Source organism: Bufo gargarizans, chromosome 9 (assembly GCF_014858855.1).
Source record: "Bufo gargarizans isolate SCDJY-AF-19 chromosome 9, ASM1485885v1, whole genome shotgun sequence".
NCBI classification, from domain to species: Eukaryota; Metazoa; Chordata; class Amphibia; order Anura; family Bufonidae; genus Bufo; species Bufo gargarizans.
The window spans coordinates 84,528,925-84,556,552 of record NC_058088.1 but is presented as its reverse complement, the minus strand read 5'-3'; the positions used below and the strand labels follow the sequence as shown (position 1 = coordinate 84,556,552).

General features: G+C 45.8%; 1 protein-coding gene across 3 annotated transcripts in view; it reads right to left on the bottom strand.

The window, feature by feature from the left end:
* CAPN6 (calpain 6) overlaps positions 1-27,628 on the bottom strand; it is a 154,347-nt gene that overhangs the window by 95,623 nt on the left and 31,096 nt on the right. For 2 of the 3 annotated variants that reach the window (XM_044268242.1, XM_044268241.1), the window contains one exon: positions 1,872-2,046. In XM_044268242.1, coding sequence (XP_044124177.1) covers positions 1,872-2,036 — 165 coding nt within the window. In that variant the 5' untranslated portion in view covers positions 2,037-2,046. The remainder of the gene's footprint in view (positions 1-1,871; positions 2,047-27,628) is intronic. The other variant, XM_044268243.1, reaches the window with a different exon arrangement.

The window sequence follows — 27,628 nt, the reverse complement described above, 5'->3', positions numbered from 1 at the left end:
TTAAACCTAGACCAGTGATGGTGAACCTTTTAGAGACCGAGTGCCCAAACTGCCACCAAATACCCACTTATTTATCGCAAAGTGCCAACACGGCAATTTAACCTGAATACTAATACAGTATATCTTCCATGTACTTTATCACTTAGATATAACAGCCTGCCTAGATTCAGTGCGCTGCCTGTGCTGTTCATAGTGCGCCCTGCGCTGATGAATGGCAGGAAAAGTCTAAAGCATATTGGTACACCATAGACTTTTTCCAAGGCGCGGGTGCCCACAGAGAGGGCTCTGAGTGCCGCCTCTGGCACCCGTGCCATAGGTTCGCCATCACTGACCTAGACTATAAGCTTGTACAGGCAGTGCTGCCACCTAGTGGATGCCATTTCATTTTTCTGTACCACACTCTACATTTTCCTGTACCATATATTTTTTTTTTTACATTTGCGATAATTAGTTATCCTAACATTATGGTGCAGCATGTGGCACTCAGTTTACTTTGGTTTTGTCCAGCCACCTCTCGGCATGTTTGCCTTGCTGTGGCCGCATCTCCGGCCCATTATTATAGTGAATGGAGCCGGGCCGGACTTCCGGCAGCACGTGTGCAAGAGTTAGTACGGAACCAGAACAGAACAGCCTGCCGGACAAGCCTAACGCCAGTGTGAAAGAAGCCTTAAATGGGTTGTCTGGTATATTTTTTTTAAATGTCACCCCCAAACGGCAGGACCTGTGACGGGAAACCCACTTGCCTGATCCCTACTGCTCGGTTCTGGCTCCGAGCATGTCTGCATTGCACTTCTGGGTTCCATCTGCACGGACATGCTCTGTTGTGGCGCGTGACCTAGCAGTGACATCACCACAGAGACAAGTCACTGGCTGCAGCAGCGCACATGACCTCATCAGGGTGTTGACAGATGAGGACCGGAAGAGCCGTGCAGACAGACTGGGAGCCAGGGAGCTGGAATCGAGTGACGGGCACCAGGTAAGCAGGTATGATTCTCTTTACAGATTCCGCTGGTTGGGGTTTGAATAAAAGATAAAAATCCTGGACAAACACTCCAAGGAGATGAGGTCTATATTGTGCTGATCTCCACGGGCATATATGCATATTTTTTCTTTCCTTTATTAGGCCTACATCTGCAGGCCTAAAGAGCAGTGTTCACTATTTCAGTCATACTCACCAGCCCTCACTATTTTTTCAGGCATTTTGGGAGGGAATTTGGTCAGATGTGTTATTATCTTTATATACAGGTGAAACTCGAAAAATTAGAATATCGTTCAAAAGTCCATTTATTTCAAATTAAAAGGAATTGCATTAATGCACCTTAATATTTGAATTTTGTGAAAAGGTTCAATATTCTAGGCTTAAAGTGTCACACTCTAGTCAGCTAATTAGTCCATATCCCCTGAGCAAAGGGGACCTGAGATTGTGACTTTGGGTTTTCATAAGCTATAAGCCATAATCTTCCACATTATACCAAATAAAGGCTTGAAATATCTCGCTTTGCATGTAATGAGTCTCTCATATGTTAGTTTCACCTTTTAAGTTGCATTACTGAAATAAATGAACTTTGCACGATATTCTAATTTTTCACCTGTAATTTTTCAGAGTTTCACCTGTATGTCAGGTTATATTTCCGATTAGGGCAGGTTCACATCAGCGTTTCCGTTATGAAACAGATCCGTTTTTAGTGAAACAGTGATTCGTTGTAATAACGGAAGCCATGTGTTCCATTTTTATAACGGATCAGCTTCTGTCCGTTATTTTGAATGAAATAATGGAAAGCTCGAACGGAAACCAAAATGCTGATGTGAACCCACCCTTACCAACACATTTTAATTTTTAATGTATATGTTACCGTATAGGAGTCACTTACCCCTGGGCGTTTCCACTCTATTCTGTGTGGAGGTGCCCTGCTGTAAAATAAGGATTCATCTGCTGCTGGGAACTCAGGATCTTCAAACAATTTTCCTGTCTTCTTGCATTCGTTCTTCAGTTGCCAATAATCCTGATTTTTCAGCTTTCTGACCGGCGAAGCCATTTTGTATCTACTGAAAGTTAAAGAGGGTAAACATTTTTATAATTGGACCATCGTTTCTGTATTTTTTAGCAGTATCTCAAATTGTTCCTAAACTGCTATCAATGTAAAGTATTGACTATGTAGTCAATGTATATTGATCCTGTTAAAAATTAATAATGCTGCTTTCTTTTACATTATGTAATAACTAAGTGTCAATAGATTCTCAAATTTGTACAGAATTTACTATTTTTCAGAGCTGATCCATAATACACTATACATATTTCATATCATCATATTACAGGTTGTATTCACTGTGTGTGGCCATACATACTGCGTGCACGCGCCTTAGTCCATAAAGGGCATATTTCAGCGGATTTATACCTATGCATCTGAAATCACATATCTGACCAGTCTACTGTCAGTAAGGTCAGGATGCCAACCAGAGGTAATGAATTAGTAACGTCACAGCAGAAACCAAAATTACCTCATAAAATGTAACCTTTAATAGTGATAATAAAAATGAAAATGAACCTCAGTAAAAAAAAAAAAAAACTACAATGTCCCTACTCTTGCCCTACCTGAGAGCAGAACTGCCAACCTGACAAGACTGATCCCACTGTCTTCTTTGCTTTCCCTCTATTACCCTGATACCACCCGGGTCCAAAAAGGCAGGAGGTTGCCAAATATAGATTTGAGAACATTTTCACAAATGTTCCACCAGTTGTGTCGTGACAGTGATAGATATGTACTGTATTTTAGTCAGTCACTGGTACGTCGGTACATAATATTCATAGGGCATATTTGGGAAAAGTATAAACATAGTCCAGCATACAGTCCTCAAATGTCTAGGCAGCAGTATGGTTCACAGCTATCTAGATATCCTCCTATAAATTAGATCTACATTTCTACAGAACAGCATAGATTCACAGCTGTCTAGACATCATCAGGTACATCAGTTCATGTGCACTTGGCAGCTGAAAACATCTGTGTTAGTCCCATGTTCATATGTGCCGCATTTCTGAGAAAAAATAAGTTTTAATATATGCAAATCACATATTACCATGCTCCAGTATGAAGTACATGTTAAAAAAGTAAAAAAAAAAAAAATTAATGGAGGTCTGAGTGAGAGCTCCTACTTCACAGACCCGTGCCTCTCAACAATTTACGTCGGAGAAATTGACAAAATGGTCAAAATAGGGAAAGAAAGACCCAGAGAAGTTCCTGGAACCCCCAAACAAAAGAAAAATCAATCTCTGGTGCGCTCAGGCAAGATGGCGCTTCAGGCACATGGGCGGGATTCCAAAGTAGAAGAGGAGGAAGACGGAGAAGGCATGCAGAGCCAGGGAGAAGCGGCACAAGCGGAGAATAATGGCGCACTTACCAAAGCCTTTTTCAATGCCACCCTGTCCCAAGCCATGGCCCCATTAATTCAAGAGATAAGGGATTTAAGACAAGACAGACACGAGAGCTTTGGGACATCAGGTGGACAAACTGGAGAGCAATCAGGGCCTCGTCATACACACAGCGCGGCGTTAGCACAATCATTGGAAGCCCAGGTTGCATCATGATTAAGGACCAGGAAAAAAGAAGCCACCGAAAGAATGTAAGGATGAAGGGGTTGTCCGAGTTGGTGCTACCAGAGGAACTGGACCCTGCCGCCATGAAACTATTTACGGATCTCCTAGGCAAAAGCAGAATTCATTTTAATAGACAGAATCCACCACTCTCTTCGTCCCACACCGCGTCAAGGGGAACCTCCTAGAGATGTTATATGTGGATTGCTGAGCTTTAGAGACACTGTGGCCATCTTACAAGCTTAACGCAAAAAGAAAGACCTAAGGTATGGTGACTCGCTAGTTCTCCTCTTTCAGGATGTGGCCCCCTTAGCGTCACGCCCTCAAACCACTTACTGGCCACCTGCGGAACCAAAAGTTGTTATATAGATGGCTATTTCCCTTCGGGCTCACTTTTACTAAAAATGGCCGCCATTGTGTAGTCCGCATACCTCAAGATCAGGACACTGTCTGGAGTGTATTAGACATTCCGCCACTGCCTATAGAGCCCTGGCTACCAGTAGACATCACTCTGTCTAAATTACCGCCACTACCCACTGGGGAGACATGGGAAGTAATTTCCAAACGCAAGGCCTCTAATAGCAAGAGGCGACTGGATTGAACCGCTACTACCTTTTACGCTCATCATAGTTTTGGAGACAGTAGAATCTGGCGGCCTTCATGAGGCTTAATTATACACACCAGTCTTTCGTCTGATCCATCTATGCTATCCCTACACATTCTACAAGTGCCTTAGAACATTCCTGAGTCTACCAGCTTTGCTACCCATTACTACAGTGGACTGCCCAGAGGATCTTCCATGAATCAGGGGTCATAAGTATCACACAGAAGCATATACGAGGCACTTTATTTAGCATTGCACCTATTTAGGTTCTGGATGACTGCACCAGCATTTCTATATAGTCTCCTAAATGTACCACAGGAGGAATCCAATGTAACATCTCGTCTATGGGTACAAGAGGTGTTGCCAAGGGTATCTGTGGACTGAAGTCTTGAGATTTCATCACGTACGTTTCCGGTGTTATGTATTTACCTGGCTATTAATACCTGACATATATATATTAGATGAGGAGATGGGGGTATATGCTTTAGGATGATTGTTCCTTTTAACCCCCCCCCACTTCCTTTTCTTCCCAACACCCCCCATTCATCATCTTCTCCTCTCTTTCTATTACTTCTTTTGACACACAGGTATATCTGTTTTGAAGGCACAGGAGTGAGGAACCGGGTTAGAATGATTTACCACCACTACTGGACCCCACACAACCTTTTGCAGTGGTCTACTTCCAAGACCACCCAGGTACTATTGCTTTTGGTGCTGTGCTATCTGCAACATGACACAGAGCATGGTGCCACTAGCAAATTAAAACTATCAATGTTCATGTTACAGAATGTTCACACACGTTCTGGTGTTTCTGTTATGTTTTATACTTCTTTCCTTTATGTTGCCTTGGATGACCTCCATGATGCCTACATTGACTGTGTGGGGACTCACTCTGGTAGACAGGACAAACGGATGCAGTATAGAGGCAAAGACCAGTTTGTAACTCAAAAACTTCAATGGCAACAAAACAATGACAGTCCATTTGCAGTGTTCGTTCACAACCTAGACAGTTCATACAGCAAAAGAGTCACCTGTTATCCTAGGTGTTAGTTCACACCTGATCGGCATTGCTCAGGACAGAGCAGACCTCCCAAACTCAGGCCTCCAGTCTAGCACACGGCTCAGATCCCAATCCAGTAATTGCCAGAGCTCCTCTGTCAGAGAGAGAGGTAATTACCACCAGCTGAGACTGCTGGCTGGGTTTTTTTATATAGGCCAGTCAAGACCCGGCCTGGATCGTGGGGTGTAGTCACCCACCCAGCACTTTGATTACTCCCAGTAAGAGCCATCCTGGATCAGCTATTACAGCTATACTAAATAGCAAGGTGTCAAACAGCAACTGCTGCTGCTGACACATGAAAACTGTCTCTTACTCCACCGAGGCCAGGAACCTCGGTGACACATACCTTCCATCAACAACGGTCCGTCGCACTTTCCTACATACCTCCCCCTTTGTTCAACCCTGAGGGGATGAACACTTGCCAGACAGTGTACCCGGGAAAGGGCATCCGCGTTTCCCTGCAAGTGGCCTGCCCTGTGTTCCGCTGAGAACTTGACGTTCTGTAATGACAAGAACCATCAGGTGATCCGAGCATTCCTCTCTTTTGGCCTGGCTCATCCACTTGAGAGGGAAGTGGTCGGTCACCAGACGGAACATTTTCCCCAAGGGATAATAGCGGAGAGACTCGAGTGCCCACTTGATGTCCAGGCACTATGTCTCCACTATACTGTACCTGGTCTCGGCTGGGGTGAGTTTGCGGCTCAGGAAAACAACTGGATGTTCCTCCCTATTGATTTCCTGAGAGAGTACAGCTCTGATGCCTACTTCAGAGGCATTGGTCTGTACCACAAACTCCCTCTTGAAGTCGGGCGTCACCAAAACCGTTGACCTGCACAGGACCGACTTCAACGTAGAAAAAGCCTCTTCCGCTTGGTCATTCCAGCGGACCATCACGGACTTCTGCAGTGAACAGGAACAGGTACGCTGACGCCACTTTAATGCAGTGCAGGTGGATAATAGTCTGTATTTGTCCTGATGCCAATTGCAGTGTGCGCAGTGTACTATCCCAGGGTACTTCCAAGGTGTTATAACGCACATCCCAGATTAGGAATGCCAGAGTGGTGTAATGGCCTATAATGTCTCTGTAGGGTGGTGATAATTGTGTCACGGTGTCTCCTACTTGGGTTATTGATATCCAGACCTTTAGATGAAGTTCAAACATTGCTTTACTTGAAATAACTTGCATCCAAGCAGTATACAGCTTTGGTCTCTTGGTACCAGCAGGTTTTGGCAATGATTGGCAGGAATGAGTACTTCTACTTTAAATGTGACCTCTGCTGTGTGGGGGACAGACTAGCTGAGGAGGGAATAGCTTCTCCTAGGTCTCTCGACTTATCTCTCAGATAGATTCTCAGGGGATGCTTTCTTCCTGGAACTCTGTAGTTTGTCTGTAGTTTTCTGCTTCTTTATCTAGCCGAGCTGAAGGTTCTCAGACTGGGAATATGGGCAAGTCTCACCTGAGACTAGGCCCTTGCTGTCTTCCCTATACAGGGGATCTCCTACACACGCCCTACCCCTAGCAGGGGTTGGGATATACTGACTCTAACTTCCTTCTCCACCCATGCTGCAGGATGTGGGAACTGCCCACTTCTCTCCCAGAGGGGAAGCTAAGCTGGAATAATCCATTCCAGCCTAGCTATACTAAACTGTCTCTGCCAATGTGTTGCTGCCACCTACTGGTAACCAGGCAAATTACATGATCTGGCTAAAGGCAAAATTTTAATGCAGTTTCACAAAAAGTGCATAAATTCACATTTCGGCATCTGTAAGAGTCCACACAATGGGCATGAGTGCTTTAACGTTGCTTAATCTGTAAACTTGAGTGCAAAAATATTACAATAGAGATCACAATGAGCTCAGGTACACGTTTGAGTCCTTTCTTTGGGTGCTGGCCTGTTGCATAATCTGTAAACATATTGGGAAAAACAGTGCAAATATATTATGCATTTATTAGTGCAATCAATATTATCATAATACGCTCAAATATGACTTGCTGCAGGATGTGGGAACTGCCCACTTCTCTCCCAGAGGGGAAGCTAAGCTGGAATAATCCATTCCAGCCTAGATATACTAAACTGTCTCTGCCAATGTGTTGCTGCCACCTACTGGTAACCAGGCAAATTACATGAACAATTGAATTTAACATAGTTTTATATGCATATTTGTGAAAGACATAATATAAATTAAATCAGATGACAGTATGAAGCTCTTAGGAGATAGTAGCAGGGTTTAATACAAAGTGCTGCATGAAGTACATATAAAGACATACAACGAGAAACATATAACGGCTACCCTAAGGTTACTGCCCGCATGAGTATGGTGTCTTATTAACAGTTTACCTCTCGGTATACCCAATAAACCAACAGTCTGCACTAAACAATCACTACTGACTAACTTTGAAGTGTTCTGAGCTCTGTAAACACTAAAGGAAGCATGGGGTGTCTTTACTCTGTAGTCCCACCATTGTGTAATGAAATGCCCGCAAACAGAAGGGTGGCTTTATCCTATATTCCCTTCCCTGCACCAAAGTCAAAATTAAGGCTTATAGCATGATCACTATGGTGACTATGGGTAGCTAAATGGCTCTAAGGTGGAGGCGCCATACTTTAGGCAAAGGCACAGAAGAAGGAGGTATCAACTTCTCTAAACACTTCTGGGAGTGTCACAGGAGGAGGGAATTATAATCCCATGAAACTTCTGGAAGACAAACCAGGATGGGGGTTTAGTAGTCCCATTACCAATCCTGGGAACAAACAAGAAGGAGGGGTATATTACTCCCCTAGCCATTCCCGAAGCAGCGGGGTTACCCTTGTAGTTTCTGGACCTGCCTGGGACTTACCACTTGTCCTACCTGCGCACCAGGAGTAGGCCATTAGTATTAGTCTCCAAAGAGGCAGTCCATATAAAGAGAACAGAGCTGTAAAGCAAAGTGACACCAAAGAAAGGTGCTACTGATCTGGCTAAAGGCAAAATTGTAATGCAGTTTCACAAAAAGTGCATAAATTCACATTTCGGCATCTGTAAAAGAGTCCACACAATGGGCATGAGTGCTTTAACTTTGCTTAATCTGTAAACTTGAGTGCAAAAATATTACAATAGAGATCACAATGAGCTCAGGTACACGTTTGAGTCCTTTCTTTGGGTGCTGGCCTGTAACGTTGCATAACCTGTAAACATATTGGGAAAAACAGTGCAAATATATTATGCATTTATTAGTGCAATCAATATTATCATAATACGCTCAAATATGACTTGAGTCCTTTTACTTGAGGTTCTTTAAAATTGGAATCCTCTGGAAATAAGCAAAAGTCACTTGTAATCCATGGGAAACAATATAGTAATTGTAATCCAATAGGAAGTATATTTGTAATCCAAGGAACAGTATAAAACAGTAGATAAAAGCACATAAAATGGCAGCATGATGAGAACCATAGATCCATGAGGCTCTCAAATAACCTGAGAAAAGGGATAAAAGAATATGCAACCTGGGGTGTAAAAAGTTGTTGAAGATGGGGGGAGTCCTGACAAAAGTGGCTATCCAGCTGAGGCTGTAACTAAATGCAACGGAGTAAAACAAAACTGGCCAACAGTCTCTCAGTTTTCAGAATCAGGCCACACTGTGGCTCCCAGTAGTTCTTTATTTGTAGCAAATGAGGCATTTAAAGAAGGTCTTGCAGGTCCTCCTCACTGCTAGAGCTGCTGAAGCTCATTAGAGGGCGCTCCTGCCTTTGGTAACTCAGATTTGCAGCTGTAGTGGTGCGCCACTGCCATCTAGTGGTGTATTTTGGTGATGCCTGAGCAGTCAGCTTAGAGAATGCAGCTGCAACATGCTGCACTCCGGAATCCCTTGCCGATGCAGTAGTAGGTAAAACCTCTAGCTGAAGAGGTTCTGGAAGTTCAACCAGGTGAGACTGTGGAAGCTTCCATGGTAAAACATAGGGTTGCACTCTGGGGTTAAAAGTCAACACGGAATAGTTCATCTGGCCCACCTGTAGTGTTGGGGGTGCAGCCAGGTCAGGGATAAGGGGCTCTGGGTTAGGTTGAGCTTGTTCCCTGAAACGTAGTCGGCCATCCGGGGCCTCTTGTAAACACCAGACCCTCCCAGCAGAGTCTGGATCTTCTTGCCAGGTCTCTGGGGTAGCAGCGGGGTTAAAGGTTTGGCCAAAAGAGTCACTCCTGCGGCAAAAGGGTCTTGTACGGACCGCATCGGGGTGTATTCTACTTGATCCCCGACATAGAGATTGTGGCGAGCCTGCAGCAGTTAGTTCAGCTTAACAGAGTGGCGGCCCACGAATAATTCGGCTCCCGAATAATTGTCCTGGAGCGCCAGTGCGCCAGGCCAGTTTAGGATCGCCGGGCTGGGGGTCATCCAAAACTTGCTTAACCCACTCCTCAACCCCTGTCTTGTATTCCCACTAGCTCTGGGCATGACAGGTATTTTCGAGGGGCACTTTGGGATTAAGGTGACTTGGTTTTGGGATGTCTGTGCTGTGCGGTGGAGTGGAAACTCCAGCCGCCTCCGCCGCGCCAGCGTGCGTGCGGAGTGGGGCCTAGTGGATGAGTCAGGTACCACCGGGCGTGGTGCAGGGGCAGCTACGGGTTGGACCGGGGCCTCAGGGAGCAGGACTGCTACTACCTGATTTCACGGCCAGGCGGCCGGTTCCAGTGCCTACTGCTGGTCATTGTTGGCGGTAGCGGCTGTCTTCGGAACTGCGGTCAACTCCTCCGAGGACGCAGCTGGTTCCTGGGTCGGGACGTCGGTCGCTGGCATTGACGATGGAACGCTTGACAGTGAGGTCTCCAGAACTTGCGTAACCTTGTTGATGGCTTCTACGGGAGCAGGCTTGAGTGTGGTGGCCATCTTGGAGGACATCTGGTCTGTTGGTTCAACCGTTGTGGAGGGATCCACAGCCTCCGGGATCTGGACTGCTGGGCGGACGTCAGTTTCTGCGGGATCAGGTTTGAGAACGGCGGCCATCTTTAAATCAGCGGTGGCCGTCTCGCCACCAGACGAGGAATCCACAGCCTCTGAGGGTAATCCAATCATGCTGGGACCAGCTCTCTTCACGAGTTGGGAGACCTGGATCTCCAGTGGGTGAGTCTCGTAGACAGGTTCTCCTCTCACAGCCATTTGATCCCACTTTGGGAGCGCCATCTTTCTCGGCTCATCAGTCAGGCTGAATGCAGGAAGTGAGGGTGGAGCCCATGGGGAGGAGTCTTCACTCCCTTGGCTCACATTGCAAAGTTCTTGGTGGGCAGGCTTTAGTTTTCCCGCTTCTAGGAGGGTGTAGTCATCATTTTCCCGCTCTTGAAGGCCATGAAGACACTGCGCCATTAGTGAAAAATGGCGGATTAACCCTTGAAGTGCTGATGCACACAATGCAGCGTTTTCTGGTCCCGCAACAAAAGTAATAAAGTCCATTTTCAGGGTTTTTGACACAATTCTTAGATTTTGCAGTAGTGTTAGACATACAATTCGATCCTGTTAGGCACACAATTCGATCCTGTTAGGCACACAATTCGATCCTGTTAGGCACACAATTCGATCCTGTTTGGTCAACAATTCTATCCTGTTCGTGACGCCACTTATGCAGTGACCAAGAATGGGTACGCTGATGCCACTTTAATGCAGTGGCCGGGTCAGGTGGATAATAGTCTGTATTTGTTGTGACGCCAATTTCAGCGTGCGCAGGGTACTATCCCAGGGCCCTTCCAAGGTGTTATAATGCACTTCCCAGATTAGGAATGCCAGAGTGGTGTAATGGCCTATAATGTCTCTTTAGGGTTAATTGTGTCACGGTGTCTCCTACCTGGGTACGGTTGGACTCCTGGCTCACTTGCAATAAATTTGAGTGTAGTGATAGTAGGAGTAATAGAGGAATTTTGCAGAGTTAATGATGTCCAGACCAAAACGTTGCTTTACTTGAAATAACTTGCATCCAAGCAGTATACAGCTTTGGTCTCTTGGTCCCAGCAGGTTTTGGCAATGATTGGCAGAAATTAGTGCTTCTGCTTTAAATGTGACCTCTGCTGTGTGGGGGACAGACTAGCTAAGGAGGGAATAGCTTCTCCTAGGTCTCTGGACTTCTCTGGACTCTCAGGGGATGCTTTCTTCCTGGAACTCTGGAGTTTGTCTGTAGTTTTCTGCTTCTTCATCCAGCCGAGCTGTAGGTGCTCAGACTGGGAATATGGCCAAGACTCAGCCGAGACTAGGCCCTTGCTGTCTTTCCAATACACGGGATCTCCTACACACACGCTACCCCTAACAGGGGTTGGGATACACTGACTCTAACTTCCTTCTCCACCATGCTGCAGGATGTGGGAACTGCCCACTTCTCTCACAGAGGGGAAGTAAGCTGGAATAATCCATTCCAGCCTAGATTTACTACAAACTGGATTCCAAAAAAGTTGGGACACTATACAAATTGTGAATAAAAACTGAATGCAATGATATGGAGGTGCCAACTTCTAATATTTTATTCAGAATAGAACATAAATCACGGAACAAAAGTTTAAACTGAGAAAATGTACCATTTTAAGGGAAAAATATGTTGAATCAGAATTTCATGGTGTCAACAAATCCAAGACAAGGCCATTTTCACCACTGTGTGGCATCTCCCCTTCTTCTTACAACACTCAACAGACGTCTGGGGACCGAGGAGACCAGTTTCTCAAGTTTAGAAATAGGAATGCTCTCCCATTCTTGTCTAATACAGGCCTCTAACTGTTCAATCGTCTTGGGCCTTCTTTGTTGCACCTTCCTCTTTATGATGCGCCAAATGTTCTCTATAGGTGAAAGATCTGGACTGCAGACTAGCCATTTCAGTACCCGGATCCTTCTCCTACGCAGCCATGATGTTGTGATTGATGCAGAATGTGGTCTGGCATTATCTTGTTGAAAAATGCAGGGTCTTCCCTGAAAGAGATGACGTCTGGATGGGAGCATATGTTGTTCTAGAACCTGAATATATTTTTCTGCATTGATGGTGCCTTTCCAGACATGCAAGCTGCCCATGCCACACGCACTCATGCAACCCCATACCATTAGAGATGCAGGCTTCTGAACTGAGCGTTGATAACAACTTGGGTTGCCCTTGTCCTCTTTGGTCCGGATGACATGGCGTCCCAGATTTCCAAAAAGAACTTTGAATCGTGACTCGTCTGACCACAGAACAGTCTTCCATTTTGCCACATTCCATTTTAAATGATCCCTGGCCCAGTGAAACCGCCTGAGCTTGTGGATCTTGCTTAGAAATGGCTTCTTCTTTGCACTGTAGAGTTTCAGCTGGCAACGGCGGATGGCACGGTGGATTGTGTTCACTGACAATGGTTTCTGGAAGTATTCCTGAGCCCATTCTGTGATTTCCTTTACAGTAGCATTCCTGTTTGTGGTGCAGTGTCGTTTAAGGGCCCGGAGATCCCGGGCATCCAGTATGGTTTTATGGCCTTGACCCTTACGCACAGAGATTGTTCCAGATTCTCTGAATCTTCGGATGATGTTATGCACAGTTGATGATGATAGATGCAAAGTCTTTGCAATTTTTCGCTGGGTAACACCTTTCTGATATTGCTCCACTATCTTTCTGCGCAACATTGTGGGAATTGGTGATCCTCTACCCATCTTGGCTTCTGAGAGACACTGCCACTCTGAGAAGCTCTTTTTATACCCAATCATGTTGCAATTGACTTAATTAGTGTTAATTGGTCTTCCAGCTCTTCGTTATGCTCAAATTTACTTTTTCCAGCCTCTTATTGCTACTTGTCCCAACTTTTTGGGGATTTGTTGACACTGTGAAATTTGAATCAACGTATTTTTCCTTTAAAATGATACATTTACTCAGATTAAACGTTTGATCTGTCATCTACGTTCTATTACAAATAAAATATTGACATTTGCCATCTCCACATCATTGCATTGCATTGCATTCACAATTTGTTTAGTGTCCCAACTTTTTTGGAATCCGGTTTGTAAACTGTCTCTGCCAATTTGTTGGTACCACCTACTTCTAACCGGGCAAATTATATGAACAATTGAATTTAACATAGTTTTATATGCACATTTGTGGAAGACATAATATAAATTACATCAGATGACAGTATGAAGCTCTTAGGAGATAGTAGCGGGATAGAGGAGTGTAGTAACACAGCTCTTGGGGTGTTACAGTTCCGTCCCTTCAAGAGCCCTGTCAATGGGGCTGCTAAAGTGGCAAAATGGGGAATGAACCTCATATAATAGCCCACCATTCCCAGGAATGACTTTACTTGCCTCGTGGTGACAGGTCGGGGCCAATTCCTGAATTGCCTCTATTTTATTTACTTGGGATTTCATATTCCATGTCTCCTCTAACCGTATTGCACATTTCTTTGGGTTAGAAGTCAGTCCAGCCTTCCTAAGGGAGTCCACTACAGCCTGCACTTTGGGTAGTTGACTTTCCCAGTCGGTACTGTGGATGACAATATCTTCCAGGTAAGCTAAAGCGTACCGACGATGTGGACGCAGCACAATGTCCATGAGCCGTTGAAAAGTGGCGGGGGTGCCATGCAGACCAAAGGGTAACAAAGGGTAACATGTTGGGCTAACTTGCGATAAGCCTGGGGCACCACCAACTGTTCAATGGGTTCACCCCACAGCTAGTTTACCCGATACAACATATCCTGATGAACCACAAAACAGGGGAACACCGACTCTGCCCCAGCTTGTTGTGGTTCACCATCTACTATTAATACATTTTCCCAGGCTCGGGATAGGGTTGGGTCCCGGTGTTGTGCACTACCAAAATTATCCCTGGAGGCATTGAGGTCTGCCAGCTCAGCGGCAAGTCCTCCACATCTCCCACCTCTTCCACCGAAGTGGCGGTCACCCCTACCGCTGGCCCTTCGGCCTTGGATTCCCAGGGTTCTGGCCTCCCTCCGGAGCAAGGCCACTCTGCTGGAGTTACTCCTGTCTCATGGATATCAGTCACTTTTGTAGCAGGCCACAGTGCCGGGAAACCTGTGAAGACTCTCCCGATTATAAGTTCGTAGTGTAAGTCCACCTGTCGGCCCCCGTGGTTAGAGACACCAGGCAGTGGGATAGTCTTTTAAGTCCTCATGAATGCACATCACCCCGATTTTCCGGACAGTATACTCAGCGGACCGTACCAGGGGAGCCCTTAATGGGGACACCAGACTCCCTGAGTCCAGCAGGGCCTCTGCTAGAGTGTCTCCCACTTCCACCTGGCACAAGTGATTTAGAGTTTCTGGGGTACCCGCTGCACACAGCTTCCTGGCAGATAATGACTAATGGAAGCCATAGTACGTGTCCATGGTTTCCACCTGATGTGGACAGTCAGCTCGTACATGGCCAGGCTACCGACACCGCCAGCCGACTATTGGAGCCGGGTCCACAGGGTTGGAGATTTACGGGATTTGACTGCTCCCCTCCCAAAATAACCCACTTGTAGATTCCGGGTAGCCTCGTAGCGTTTCACCAGGTTGACCATCTCAAGGGCATTACCTGGAGATACCTGGCCGATCCATTGCTGGAGAGGGGGTGGCAAAGCCCTCCAGAACATGAATGAAGGGCACAGGTCAGTTTTGCCACAAAGGGAATGCCATAGGGACAAAACCCATAAAACGGAGGAATTGCGTTTTTTCTCCAAATCCCATCTAAAAAGAAATTGCCGCTTCCCACTACATTATATGCCATATTAAATGGTGGCATTAGAAAGCACAACTTATGGCTCCAGGAAGATAGGGAACAAAAATGAAAAACACAAAAAATAAATCCTCAGTATCCTAAGGGTTAACTGTTCACAGTAACAGTCATTTTTAACAGGGGTACTCAGACATTTGAAATCAACTGTACATGATAATTTCCCTTTAAGTTTTTCCTTTCCGTTGATATATAGGATGATGATTAATTTGCTTTGTAAATTTACTCAAAATTCCCTGTGCATCATAATAAAGATTTCACAACTGAAGGCATCAGAAATTAGACTACACCGGATGTTAAGCGAAGAGTAGTTTGAAGAATATTGTGTCTTCTACAAAGTAGTTAATTTCTTACAACCAATTGAAAAATGACAATCATTGTGTAATCAATGTGAATATGGTATGTACATCATGATGTGGACTATAATGTTGGTTAAGTGTTCTAGATGCATTCATATGAGACACAAAGGCAGCAGCTCAACAGCAACTTGAAATGACTTTTGTAATGAAAACAACAAAATAATGAGTTATTGTTACTTCGTTGCATTTTGAAGACCCTTGATATCTGCGTTATCTGCCATTTAGGTCATTTTGTGAGATACACAATATACTAAAAGTGATTCTTAACTCAGGAAAACATATTTGTGGGTGTTTGGAGACCCGCCAGTATCTGTGGAATCCAGGAGACTGCATTGTCAATAGTCATCATGCTAACATAAAACTCAAGTCCAAGAAAAATATTGTCTTAAAAATGAATTTGCCTACACCCAACTAAAATATGGCAGGTCCAAGCCCACAGGCAAATGACAGATAAAATTCTACACAAGACAGATACAAAATTGTCCTCTTTTTTAACTGCAAAGCTTCCATTCCATTTTCTTTTACAATGATTTTGTCAATATACTAAAGTGGTTTTATGAGCTTTTTTTATATTGATGACCTATCCTCAGGACAGTTTATTGGTACCTGATCGTGGGGGTCCGACTCCCATGACCCATGACGATCAGCTGTTTGAAGAGGCATGATTTCTTCCTAAGCCAGTGATGTCATGCTCATCGGTCACATGGCCTACTGTAAGTGCAGCTCCGTCTCATTAATGTGAATGGTGCTGAACTGTGATACCAAGCATAGCTGTTATACAGTGTACAATGCTGTGCTTGGTAGACAGTGAGGAGGCAATGGCACTCACTAGAGCTTTGGAGTCTCTCCAAAAAGCTGATTGGTGGGGGTTCCCAGTTGCCGGACCTCCACCAATCAGATACTGATGACCTATCCCGAGGATAAGTCATCAATATTAAGACTCGGGAAAACTCCATTAAAATTAATATAAATCTGTATGTATCCAACATGACGATGGACCATAAATTACGCCCCCACCCCCCTCGCCCCACCCTCAAGCAATGATAACAGATGAACTAGTTTGAGTATGACATTTTCTGCTAAGGTGCATATGACAGAATTCTAAGGGAATATTCACACCAGTTGAAGACGTTTCTACACGTCTTCAACTGGTGTGAATATTCCCTTAGAATTCTGCTGCATGTGAATGGTTTGCTGGGTTCACAATATTGATGGCCTTTCCTTTGGGGAGGCCATCAATATCAGTTGATGGCCTACCCAAAGGATCTACCTGCTGTAAGGTGGAGGATGAAAATCACAACCAAATTAGTCTGAAAATCCCCATGAACCATGACTTGTTGGATTTTCTGCACATGTGGATGTAACCTATTGCAGTTACATGTGGAGAGGTGACTGTGTGCATGCCTATGGCCCTCTGTAGCCTATGGGAGTTATGGTGGCAGAAAATCCACTTCCTTAGAATGCTTGGTCACCTCTCTACCTTTTGTTGGCCGGATAAAATCACTGAATGGGCTACTACATGTTGTCTCCCTATAATCCAGCACTGAGGTATATGTTTCCATTTAGTGTCGATTTATAATCCCGTAGCTAATCACAACCAGACCATAGGTTTACTGTATAGGTATAAAAATCCAAACAGGCGCACATGGTGCACATACAATTCTTCTCTAATATGCCTCTCTTTAGATGGTTTTAATACATCAAGTACAGGACATCACAATGACGATGCCGCTTATTTTTTGTCCTTTTTACTACTAAAACTGCTCAGTCTCTTCTACTGTTTTATAAGTGCTTTCAGAAACAGTATGACTGGGTTCGACTGTATTCACTAGCACAGCATGCCCTCCTCGCTGCCAGGCTGAAAGCAGTCCTGAAGTCTTTGACTGACAGTTCCTTGCTGTACTTACAGCTGAAATAGCAAAGCTTGTCCATCTAGATTCATAACTGCATTGTCCAATTGTTCATGCAGCCATTCATTTAGGCAATAATGGCAAGCCCCCACCCTAAAAAAAAACCTTCTCCCTCCTCTTCTCCTCTCAATGAAACATCAAAAGCCTCTTCTATTTACTAGAAACATGTCTTACTTTTCCCATATAGTGTCAAATGTAGACATTTTATCAAGCCTAATAGCATCTAATCTCTCTCCACACTTTAAATTTAGTCTTTCATTCACTCCCCCTAACACAAGGACTGAGCTATTTGAATTCTTCACCAATTATACTTTACTAGCAGAAATAACATGCTGAAACAGAATATTATTTTTTTCAGATCTTCCTTCCACCCTTGCTCTCAAAGACAGTACAGTACGTCAGGGGTTAACGCGGCTCGTATACAGTCGTGGCCAAAAGTTTTGAGAATGACACAAATATTAGTTTTCACAAAGTTTGCTGCTAAACTGCTTTTAGATCTTTGTTTCAGTTGTTTCTGTGATGTAGTGAAATATAATTACACGCACTTCATACGTTTCAAAGGCTTTTATCGACAATTACACAACATTTATGCAAAGAGTCAGTATATGCAGTGTTAACCCTTCTTTTTCAGGACCTCTGCAATTCGACTGGGCATGCTCTCAATCAACTTCTGGGCCAATTCGTGACTGATAGCAACTAGGGATGAGCGAACTCGAACTGTATAGTTCGGGTTCGTACCGAATTTTGGGGTGTCCGTGACACGGACCCGAACCCGGACATTTTCGTAAAAGTCCGGGTTCGGGTTCGGTGTTCGTCGCTTTCTTGGCGCTTTTGTGACGCTTTCTTGGCGCTTTTTGAAAGGCTGCAAAGCAGCCAATCAACAAGCGTCATACTACTTGCCCCAAGAGGCCATCACAGCCATGCCTACTATTGGCATGGCTGTGATTGGCCAGAGCACCATGTGACCCAGCCTCTATTTAAGCTGGAGTCACATAGCGCCGCCCGTCACTCTGCTCTGATTAGCGTAGGGAGAGGTTGCGGCTGCGACAGTAGGGCGAGATTAGGCAGATTAACTCCTCCAAAGGACTTGATTAACTGATCGATCTGCAGCTGTGGATCATTGAGCTGCTGATCCTCAATTGCTCACTGTTTTTAGGCTGCACAGACCGTTTGTCAGTCTCATTTTTCTGGGGTGATCGGCGGCCATTTTGTGTCTTGTGGTGCGCCAGCACAAGCTGCGACCAAGTGCATTTAACCCTCAATGGTGTGGTTGTTTTTTGGCTAAAGCCTACATCAGGGTGAAGCTGTCACACCAAGTGCATTTAACCAGCAATAGTCTGTTCATTTTTTGGCCATATACAAAATCAGGGGCAAGCTGCGCCTGTCACCAAGTGCATTTAACCCTCAATGGTGTGGTTGTTTTTTGGCTAAAGCCTACATCAGGGTGAAGCTGTCACACCAAGTGCATTTAACCAGCAATAGTCTGTTCATTTTTTGGCCATATACAAAATCAGGGGCAAGCTGCGCCTGTCACCAAGTGCATTTAACCCTCAATGGTGTGGTTGTTTTTTGGCTAAAGCCTACATCAGGGTGAAGCTGTCACACCAAGTGCATTTAACCAGCAATAGTCTGTTCATTTTTTGGCCATATACAAAATCAGGGGCAAGCTGCGCCTGTCACCAAGTGCATTTAACCCTCAATGGTGTGGTTGTTTTTTGGCTAAAGCCTACATCAGGGTGAAGCTGTCACACCAAGTGCATTTAACCAGCAATAGTCTGTTTATTTTTTGGCCATATCCCAGTCTAATTCTGTCACTAAATCCATACCGGTCACCCAGCGCCTAAATACTAGGCCTCAAATTTATATCCAGCTAAATCTGTCCCTAGTGCTGTAGCTGGGCGAGTTATTTAGTGTCCGTTCAAGCACATTTCTTGTTCTGGGTTGAAATACAATTCCCAATTTAGCAATTTCATAATTTAGTGGTTCCTGCTATATCAGAGCTATTTGAAATCTATCCCAAAAAGGGTATATAATATTGAAGGTGCACATTGGGTCATTCAGAATAACTTCACACACACCCGCTACTGTGTATTTCCAAGTCTAATTCTGTCACTAAACCCATACCTGTCACCCAGCGCCTAAATACTAGGCCTCAAATTTAAATCCCTCTAAATCTCTCGTTACCGCTGTACTGTTGTTGCTGGGCAAGATATTTAGTGTCCGTCAAAGCACATTTTTTGTTCTGGGTTGAAGTACAATTCCCAATTTAGCAATTTCATAATTTAGTGGTTCCTGCTATATCAGAGCTATTTGGAATCTATCCCTAAAAGGGTATATAATATTGAAGGTGCACATTGGGTCATTCAGAATAACTTCACACACACCCGCTACTGTGTATTTCCAAGTCTAATTCTGTCACTAAACCCATACCTGTCACCCAGCGCCTAAATACTAGGCCTCAAATTTAAATCCCTCTAAATCTCTCGTTACCGCTGTACTGTTGTTGCTGGGCAAGATATTTAGTGTCCGTCAAAGCACATTTTTTGTTCTGGGTTGAAGTACAATTCCCAATTTAGCAATTTCATAATTTAGTGGTTCCTGCTATATCAGAGCTATTTGGAATCTATCCCTAAAAGGGTATATAATATTGAAGGTGCACATTGGGTCATTCAGAATAACTTCACACACACCCGCTACTGTGTATTTCCAAGTCTAATTCTGTCACTAAACCCATACCTGTCACCCAGCGCCTAAATACTAGGCCTCAAATTTAAATCCCTCTAAATCTCTCGTTACCGCTGTACTGTTGTTGCTGGGCAAGATATTTAGTGTCCGTCAAAGCACATTTTTTGTTCTGGGTTGAAGTACAATTCCCAATTTAGCAATTTCATAATTTAGTGGTTTCTGCTATATCAGAGCTATTTGAAATCTATCCCTAAAAGGGTATATAATATTGAAGGTGCACATAGGGTCATTCAGAATAACTTCACACACACGCTTCTGTGCATTTCCAAGTCTAATTCTGTCACTAAATCCATACCGGTGACCCAGCGCCTAAATACTAGGCCTCAAATTTAAATCCCTCTAAATCTCTCGTTACCCACCGCTGTACTGTTGTTGCTGGGCAAGATATTTAGTGTCCGTCAAAGCACATTTTTTGTTCTGGGTTGAAGTACAATTCCCAATTTAGCAATTTCATAATTTAGTGGTTTCTGCTATATCAGAGCTATTTGAAATCTATCCCTAAAAGGGTATATAATATTGAAGGTGCACATAGGGTCATTCAGAATAACTTCACACACACGCTTCTGTGCATTTCCAAGTCTAATTCTGTCACTAAATCCATACCGGTGACCCAGCGCCTAAATACTAGGCCTCAAATTTAAATCCCTCTAAATCTCTCGTTACCCACCGCTGTACTGTTGTTGCTGGGCAAGATATTTAGTGTCCGTCAAAGCACATTTTTTGTTCTGGGTTGAAGTACAATTCCCAATTTAGCAATTTCATAATTTAGTGGTTTCTGCTATATCAGAGCTATTTGAAATCTATCCCTAAAAGGGTATATAATATTGAAGGTGCACATAGGGTCATTCAGAATAACTTCACACACACGCTTCTGTGCATTTCCAAGTCTAATTCTGTCACTAAATCCATACCGGTGACCCAGCGCCTAAATACTAGGCCTCAAATTTAAATCCCTCTAAATCTCTCGTTACCCACCGCTGTACTGTTGTTGCTGGGCAAGATATTTAGTGTCCGTCAAAGCACATTTTTTGTTCTGGGTTGAAGTACAATTCCCAATTTAGCAATTTCATAATTTAGTGGTTTCTGCTATATCAGAGCTATTTGAAATCTATCCCTAAAAGGGTATATAATATTGAAGGTGCACATAGGGTCATTCAGAATAACTTCACACACACGCTTCTGTGCATTTCCAAGTCTAATTCTGTCACTAAACCCATACCTGTCACCCAGCGCCTAAATACTAGGCCTCAAATTTAAATCCCTCTAAATCTCTCGTTACCGCTGTCCTGTTGTAGCTGGGAAAGTTATTTAGTGTCCGTCAAAGCACATTTTTTGTTCTGGGTTGAAGTACAATTCCCAATTTAGCAATTTCATAATTTAGTGGTTCCTGCTATATCAGAGCTATTTGAAATCTATCCCAAAAAGGGTATATAATATTGAAGGTGCACATTGGGTCATTCAGAATAACTTCACACACACCCGCTACTGTGTATTTCCAAGTCTAATTCTGTCACTAAACCCATACCTGTCACCCAGCGCCTAAATACTAGGCCTCAAATTTAAATCCCTCTAAATCTCTCGTTACCGCTGTCCTGTTGTAGCTGGGAAAGTTATTTAGTGCCCGTCAAAGCACATTTTTTGTTCTGGGTTGAAGTACAATTCCCAATTTAGCAATTTCATAATTTAGTGGTTCCTGCTATATCAGAGCTATTTGAAATCTATCCCAAAAAGGGTATATAATATTCAAGGTGCACATTGGGTCATTCAGAATAACTTCACACACACGCTTCTGTGCATTTCCAAGTCTAATTCTGTCACTAAATCCATACCGGTCACCCAGCGCCTAAATACTAGGCCTCAAATTTATATCCCGCTGAATTTGAATACAATACATTGGGCCAAATAATATATTTGTTGTTGTGGTGAACCATAACAATGAGAAAAACATCTAGTAAGGGACGCGGACGTGGACATGGTCGTGGTGGTGTTAGTGGACCCTCTGGTGCTGGGAGAGGACGTGGCCGTTCTGCCACATCCACACGTCCTAGTGTACCAACTACCTCAGGTCCCAGTAGCCGCCAGAATTTACAGCGATATATGGTGGGGCCCAATGCCGTTCTAAGGATGGTAAGGCCTGAGCAGGTACAGGCATTAGTCAATTGGGTGGCCGACAGTGGATCCAGCACGTTCACATTATCTCCCACCCAGTCTTCTGCAGAAAGCGCACAGATGGCGCCTGAAAACCAACCCCATCAGTCTGTCACATCACCCCCATGCATACCAGGGAAACTGTCTCAGCCTCAAGTTATGCAGCAGTCTCTTATGCTGTTTGAAGACTCCGCTGGCAGGGTTTCCCAAGGGCATCCACCTAGCCCTTCCCCAGCGGTGAAAGACATAGAATGCACTGACGCACAACCACTTATGTTTCCTGATGATGAGGACATGGGAATACCACCTCAGCATGTCTCTGATGATGACGAAACACAGGTGCCAACTGCTGCGTCTTTCTGCAGTGTGCAGACTGAACAGGAGGTCAGGGATCAAGACTGGGTGGAAGACGATGCAGGGGACGATGAGGTCCTAGACCCCACATGGAATGAAGGTCGTGCCACTGACTTTCACAGTTCGGAGGAAGAGGCAGTGGTGAGACCGAGCCAACAGCGTAGCAAAAGAGGGAGCAGTGGGCAAAAGCAGAACACCCGCCGCCAAGAGACTCCGCCTGCTACTGACCGCCGCCATCTGGGACCGAGCACCCCAAAGGCAGCTTCAAGGAGTTCCCTGGCATGGCACTTCTTCAAACAATGTGCTGACGACAAGACCCGAGTGGTTTGCACGCTGTGCCATCAGAGCCTGAAGCGAGGCATTAACGTTCTGAACCTGAGCACAACCTGCATGACCAGGCACCTGCATGCAAAGCATGAACTGCAGTGGAGTAAACACCTTAAAACCAAGGAAGTCACTCAGGCTCCCCCTGCTACCTCTTCTGCTGCTGCCGCCTCGGCCTATTCTGCTGCTGCCGCCTCGGCCTCTTCCTCCGCCTCTGGAGGAACGTTGGCACCTGCCGCCCAGCAAACAGGGGATGTACCACCAACACCACCACCACCACCTCCGTCACCAAGCGTCTCAACCATGTCACACGCCAGCGTTCAGCTCTCCATCTCACAAACATTTGATAGAAAGCGTAAATTCCCACCTAGCCACCCTCGATCCCTGGCCCTGAATGCCAGAATTTCTAAACTACTGGCCTATGAAATGCTGTCATTTAGGCTGGTGGACACAGACAGCTTCAAACAGCTCATGTCGCTTGCTGTCCCACAGTATGTTGTTCCCAGCCGGCACTACTTCTCCAAGAGAGCCGTGCCTTCCCTGCACAACCAAGTATCCGATAAAATCAAGTGTGCACTGCGCAACGCCATCTGTAGCAAGGTCCACCTAACCACAGATACGTGGACCAGTAAGCACGGCCAGGGACGCTATATCTCCCTAACTGCACACTGGGTAAATGTAGTGGCAGCTGGGCCCCAGGCGGAGAGCTGTTTGGCGCACGTCCTGCCGCCGCCAAGGATCGCAGGGCAACATTCTTTGCCTCCTGTTGCCACCTCCTCCTTCTCGGCTTCCTCCTCCTCTTCTTCCACCTGCTCATCCAGTCAGCCACACACCTTCACCACCAACTTCAGCACAGCCCGGGGTAAACGTCAGCAGGCCATTCTGAAACTCATATGTTTGGGGGACAGGCCCCACACCGCACAGGAGTTGTGGCGGGGTATTGAACAACAGACCGACGAGTGGTTGCTGCCGGTGAGCCTCAAGCCCGGCCTGGTGGTGTGTGATAATGGGCGAAATCTCGTTGCAGCTCTGGGACTAGCCAATTTGACGCACATCCCTTGCTTGGCGCATGTGCTGAATTTGGTGGTGCAGAAGTTCATTCACAACTACCCCGACATGTCAGAGCTGCTGCATAAAGTGCGGGCCGTCTGTTCGCGCTTCCGGCGTTCACATCCTGCCGCTGCTCGCCTGTCTGCGCTACAGCGTAACTTCGGCCTTCCCGCTCACCGCCTCATATGCGACGTGCCCACCAGGTGGAACTCCACCTTGCACATGCTGGACAGACTGTGCGAGCAGCAGCAGGCCATAGTGGAGTTTCAGCTGCAGCACGCACGGGTCAGTCGCACTACAGAACAGCACCACTTCACCACCAATGACTGGGCCTCCATGCGAGACCTGTGTGCCCTGTTGCGCTGTTTCGAGTACTCCACCAACATGGCCAGTGGCGATGACACCGTTATCAGCGTTACAATACCACTTCTATGTCTCCTTGAGAAAACACTTAGGGCGATGATGGAACAGGAGGTGGCCCAGGAGGAGGAGGAGGAGGATGAGGAAGAGGGGTCATTTTTAGCACTTTCAGGCCAGTCTCTTCGAAGTGACTCAGAGGGAGGTTTTTTGCAACAGCAGAGGCCAGGTACAAATGTGGCCAGCCAGGGCCCACTACTGGAGGACGAGGAGGACGAGGATGAGGAGGAGGTGGAGGAGGATGAGGATGAAGCATGGTCACAGCGGGGTGGCACCCAACGCAGCTCGGGTCCATCACTGGTGCGTGGCTGGGGGGAAAGGCAGGACGATGACGATACGCCTCCCACAGAGGACAGCTTGTCCTTACCCCTGGGCAGCCTGGCACACATGAGCGACTACATGCTGCAGTGCCTGCGCAACGACAGCAGAGTTGCCCACATTTTAACCTGTGCGGACTACTGGGTTGCCACCCTGCTGGATCCACGCTACAAAGACAATGTGCCCACCTTACTTCCTGCACTGGAGCGTGATAGGAAGATGCGCGAGTACAAGCGCACGTTGGTAGACGCGCTACTGAGAGCATTCCCAAATGTCACAGGGGAACAAGTGGAAGCCCAAGGCCAAGGCAGAGGAGGAGCAAGAGGTCGCCAAGGCAGCTGTGTCACGGCCAGCTCCTCTGAGGGCAGGGTTAGCATGGCAGAGATGTGGAAAACTTTTGTCAACACGCCACAGCTAACTGCACCACCACCTGATACGCAACGTGTTAGCAGGAGGCAACATTTCACTAACATGGTGGAACAGTACGTGTGCACACCCCTCCACGTACTGACTGATGGTTCGGCCCCATTCAACTTCTGGGTCTCTAAATTGTCCACGTGGCCAGAGCTAGCCTTTTATGCCTTGGAGGTGCTGGCCTGCCCGGCAGCCAGCGTTTTGTCTGAACGTGTATTCAGCACGGCAGGGGGCGTCATTACAGACAAACGCAGCCGCCTGTCTACAGCCAATGTGGACAAGCTGACGTTCATAAAAATGAACCAGGCATGGATCCCACAGGACCTGTCCGTCCCTTGTCCAGATTAGACATTAACTACCTCCCCATAACCATATATTATTGGACTCCAGGGCACTTCCTCATTCAATCCTATTTTTATTTTCATTTTACCATTATATTGCGATGCTACCCAAAGTTGAATGAACCTCTCCTCTGCCTGTGTGCTAGGCCTAAATATATGCCAATGGACTGTTGCAGTGGTGGCTGACATGAAGCCTGATTCTCTGCTATGACATGCAGACTAATTCTCTGCTGACATGAAGCCAGATTGTCTGTTACGGGACCTCTCTCCTCTGCCTGGGTGCTGGGCCTAAATTTATGACAATGGACTGTTGCAGTGGTGGCTGACGTGAAGCCTGATTCTCTGCTATGACATGCAGACTGATTCTCTGCTGACATGAAGCCAGATCCTCTGTTACGGGACCTCTCTCCTCTGCCTGGGTGCTGGGCCTAAATTTATGACAATGGACTGTTGCAGTGGTGGCTGACGTGAAGCCTGATTCTCTGCTATGACATGCAGACTGATTCTCTGCTGACATGAAGCCAGATCCTCTGTTACGGGACCTCTCTCCTCTGCCTGGGTGCTGGGCCTGAATATATGCCAATGGACTGTTGCAGTGGTGGGTGACGTGAAGCCTCATTCTCTGCTATGACATGCAGACTAATTCTCTGCTGACATGAAGCCAGATTGTCTGTTACGGGACCTCTCTCCTCTGCCTGTGTGTGTGCTGGGCCTAAATATATGCCAATGGACTGTTGCAGTGGTGGCTGACGTGAAGCCTCATTCTCTGCTATGACATGCAGACTGATTCTCTGCTGACATGAAGCCAGATCCTCTGTTACGGGACCTCTCTCCTCTGCCTGGGTGCTGGGCCTAAATTTATGACAATGGACTGTTGCAGTGGTGGCTGACGTGAAGCCTGATTTTCTGCTATGACATGCAGACTGATTCTCTGCTGTCATGAAGCCAGATTGTCTGTTACGGGACCTTTCTCCTCTACCTGGGTTCTGGGCCTAAATTTATGAAAATTGACTCTTACAGTGGTGGGTGACGTGAAGCCTGATTCTCTGCTATGATATGAAGACTGATTCTCTGCTGACATGAAGCCAGATTGTCTGTTACGGGACCTTTCTCCTCTGCCTGGGTTCTGGGCCTAAATTTATGAAAATTGACTCTTACAGTGGTGGGTGACGTGAAGCCTGATTCTCTGCTATGATATGAAGACTGATTCTCTGCTGACATGAAGCCAGATTGTCTGTTACGGGACCTTTCTCCTCTGCCTGGGTTCTGGGCCTAAATTTATGAAAATTGACTCTTACAGTGGTGGGTGACGTGAAGCCTGATTCTCTGCTATGATATGAAGACTGATTCTCTGCTGACATGAAGCCAGATTCTCTGTTACGGGACCTCTCTCCTCTGCCTGGGTGCTGGGCCTAAATTTATGACAATGGACTGTTGCAGTGGTGGCTGACGTGAAGCCTGATTCTCTGCTATGACATGCAGACTGATTCTCTGCTGACATGAAGCCAGATTCTCTGTTACGGGACCTCTCTCCTCTGCCTGTGTGTGTGCTGGGCCTAAATATATGCCAATGGACTGTTGCAGTGGTGGCTGACGTGAAGCCTCATTCTCTGCTATGACATGCAGACTAATTCTCTGCTGACATGAAGACAGATTCTCTGTTACGGGACCTCTCTCCTCTGCCTGGGTGCCGGGGCCTAAATATCTGAGAATGGACTGTTCCAGTGGTGGGTGACGGGAAGCCAGATTCTCTGCTATGGAACCTCTCTCCAATTGATTTTGGTTAATTTTTATTTATTTAATTTTTATTTTAATTCATTTCCCTATCCACATTTGTTTGCAGGGGATTTACCTACATGTTGCTGCCTTTTGCAGCCCTCTAGCTCTTTCCTGGGCTGTTTTACAGCCTTTTTAGTGCCGAAAAGTTCGGGTCCCCATTGACTTCAATGGGGTTCGGGTTCGGGACGAAGTTCGGATCGGGTTCGGATCCCGAACCCGAACATTTCCGGGATGTTCGGCCGAACTTCTCGAACCCGAACATCCAGGTGTTCGCTCAACTCTAATAGCAACCCATTCTTTCATAATCACTTCTTGGAGTTTGTCAGAATTAGTGGCTTTTTGTTTGTCCACCCGCCTCTTGAGGATTGACCACAAGTTCTCAATGGGATTAAGATCTGGGGATTTTCCAGGCCATGGACCCATGTCCATGGCCTGGAAATGCCAATGTTGGAAATGTCAATGTTTTGGTTCCCGAGCCACTTAGTTATCACTTTTGCCTTATGGCACGGTGCTCCATCATGC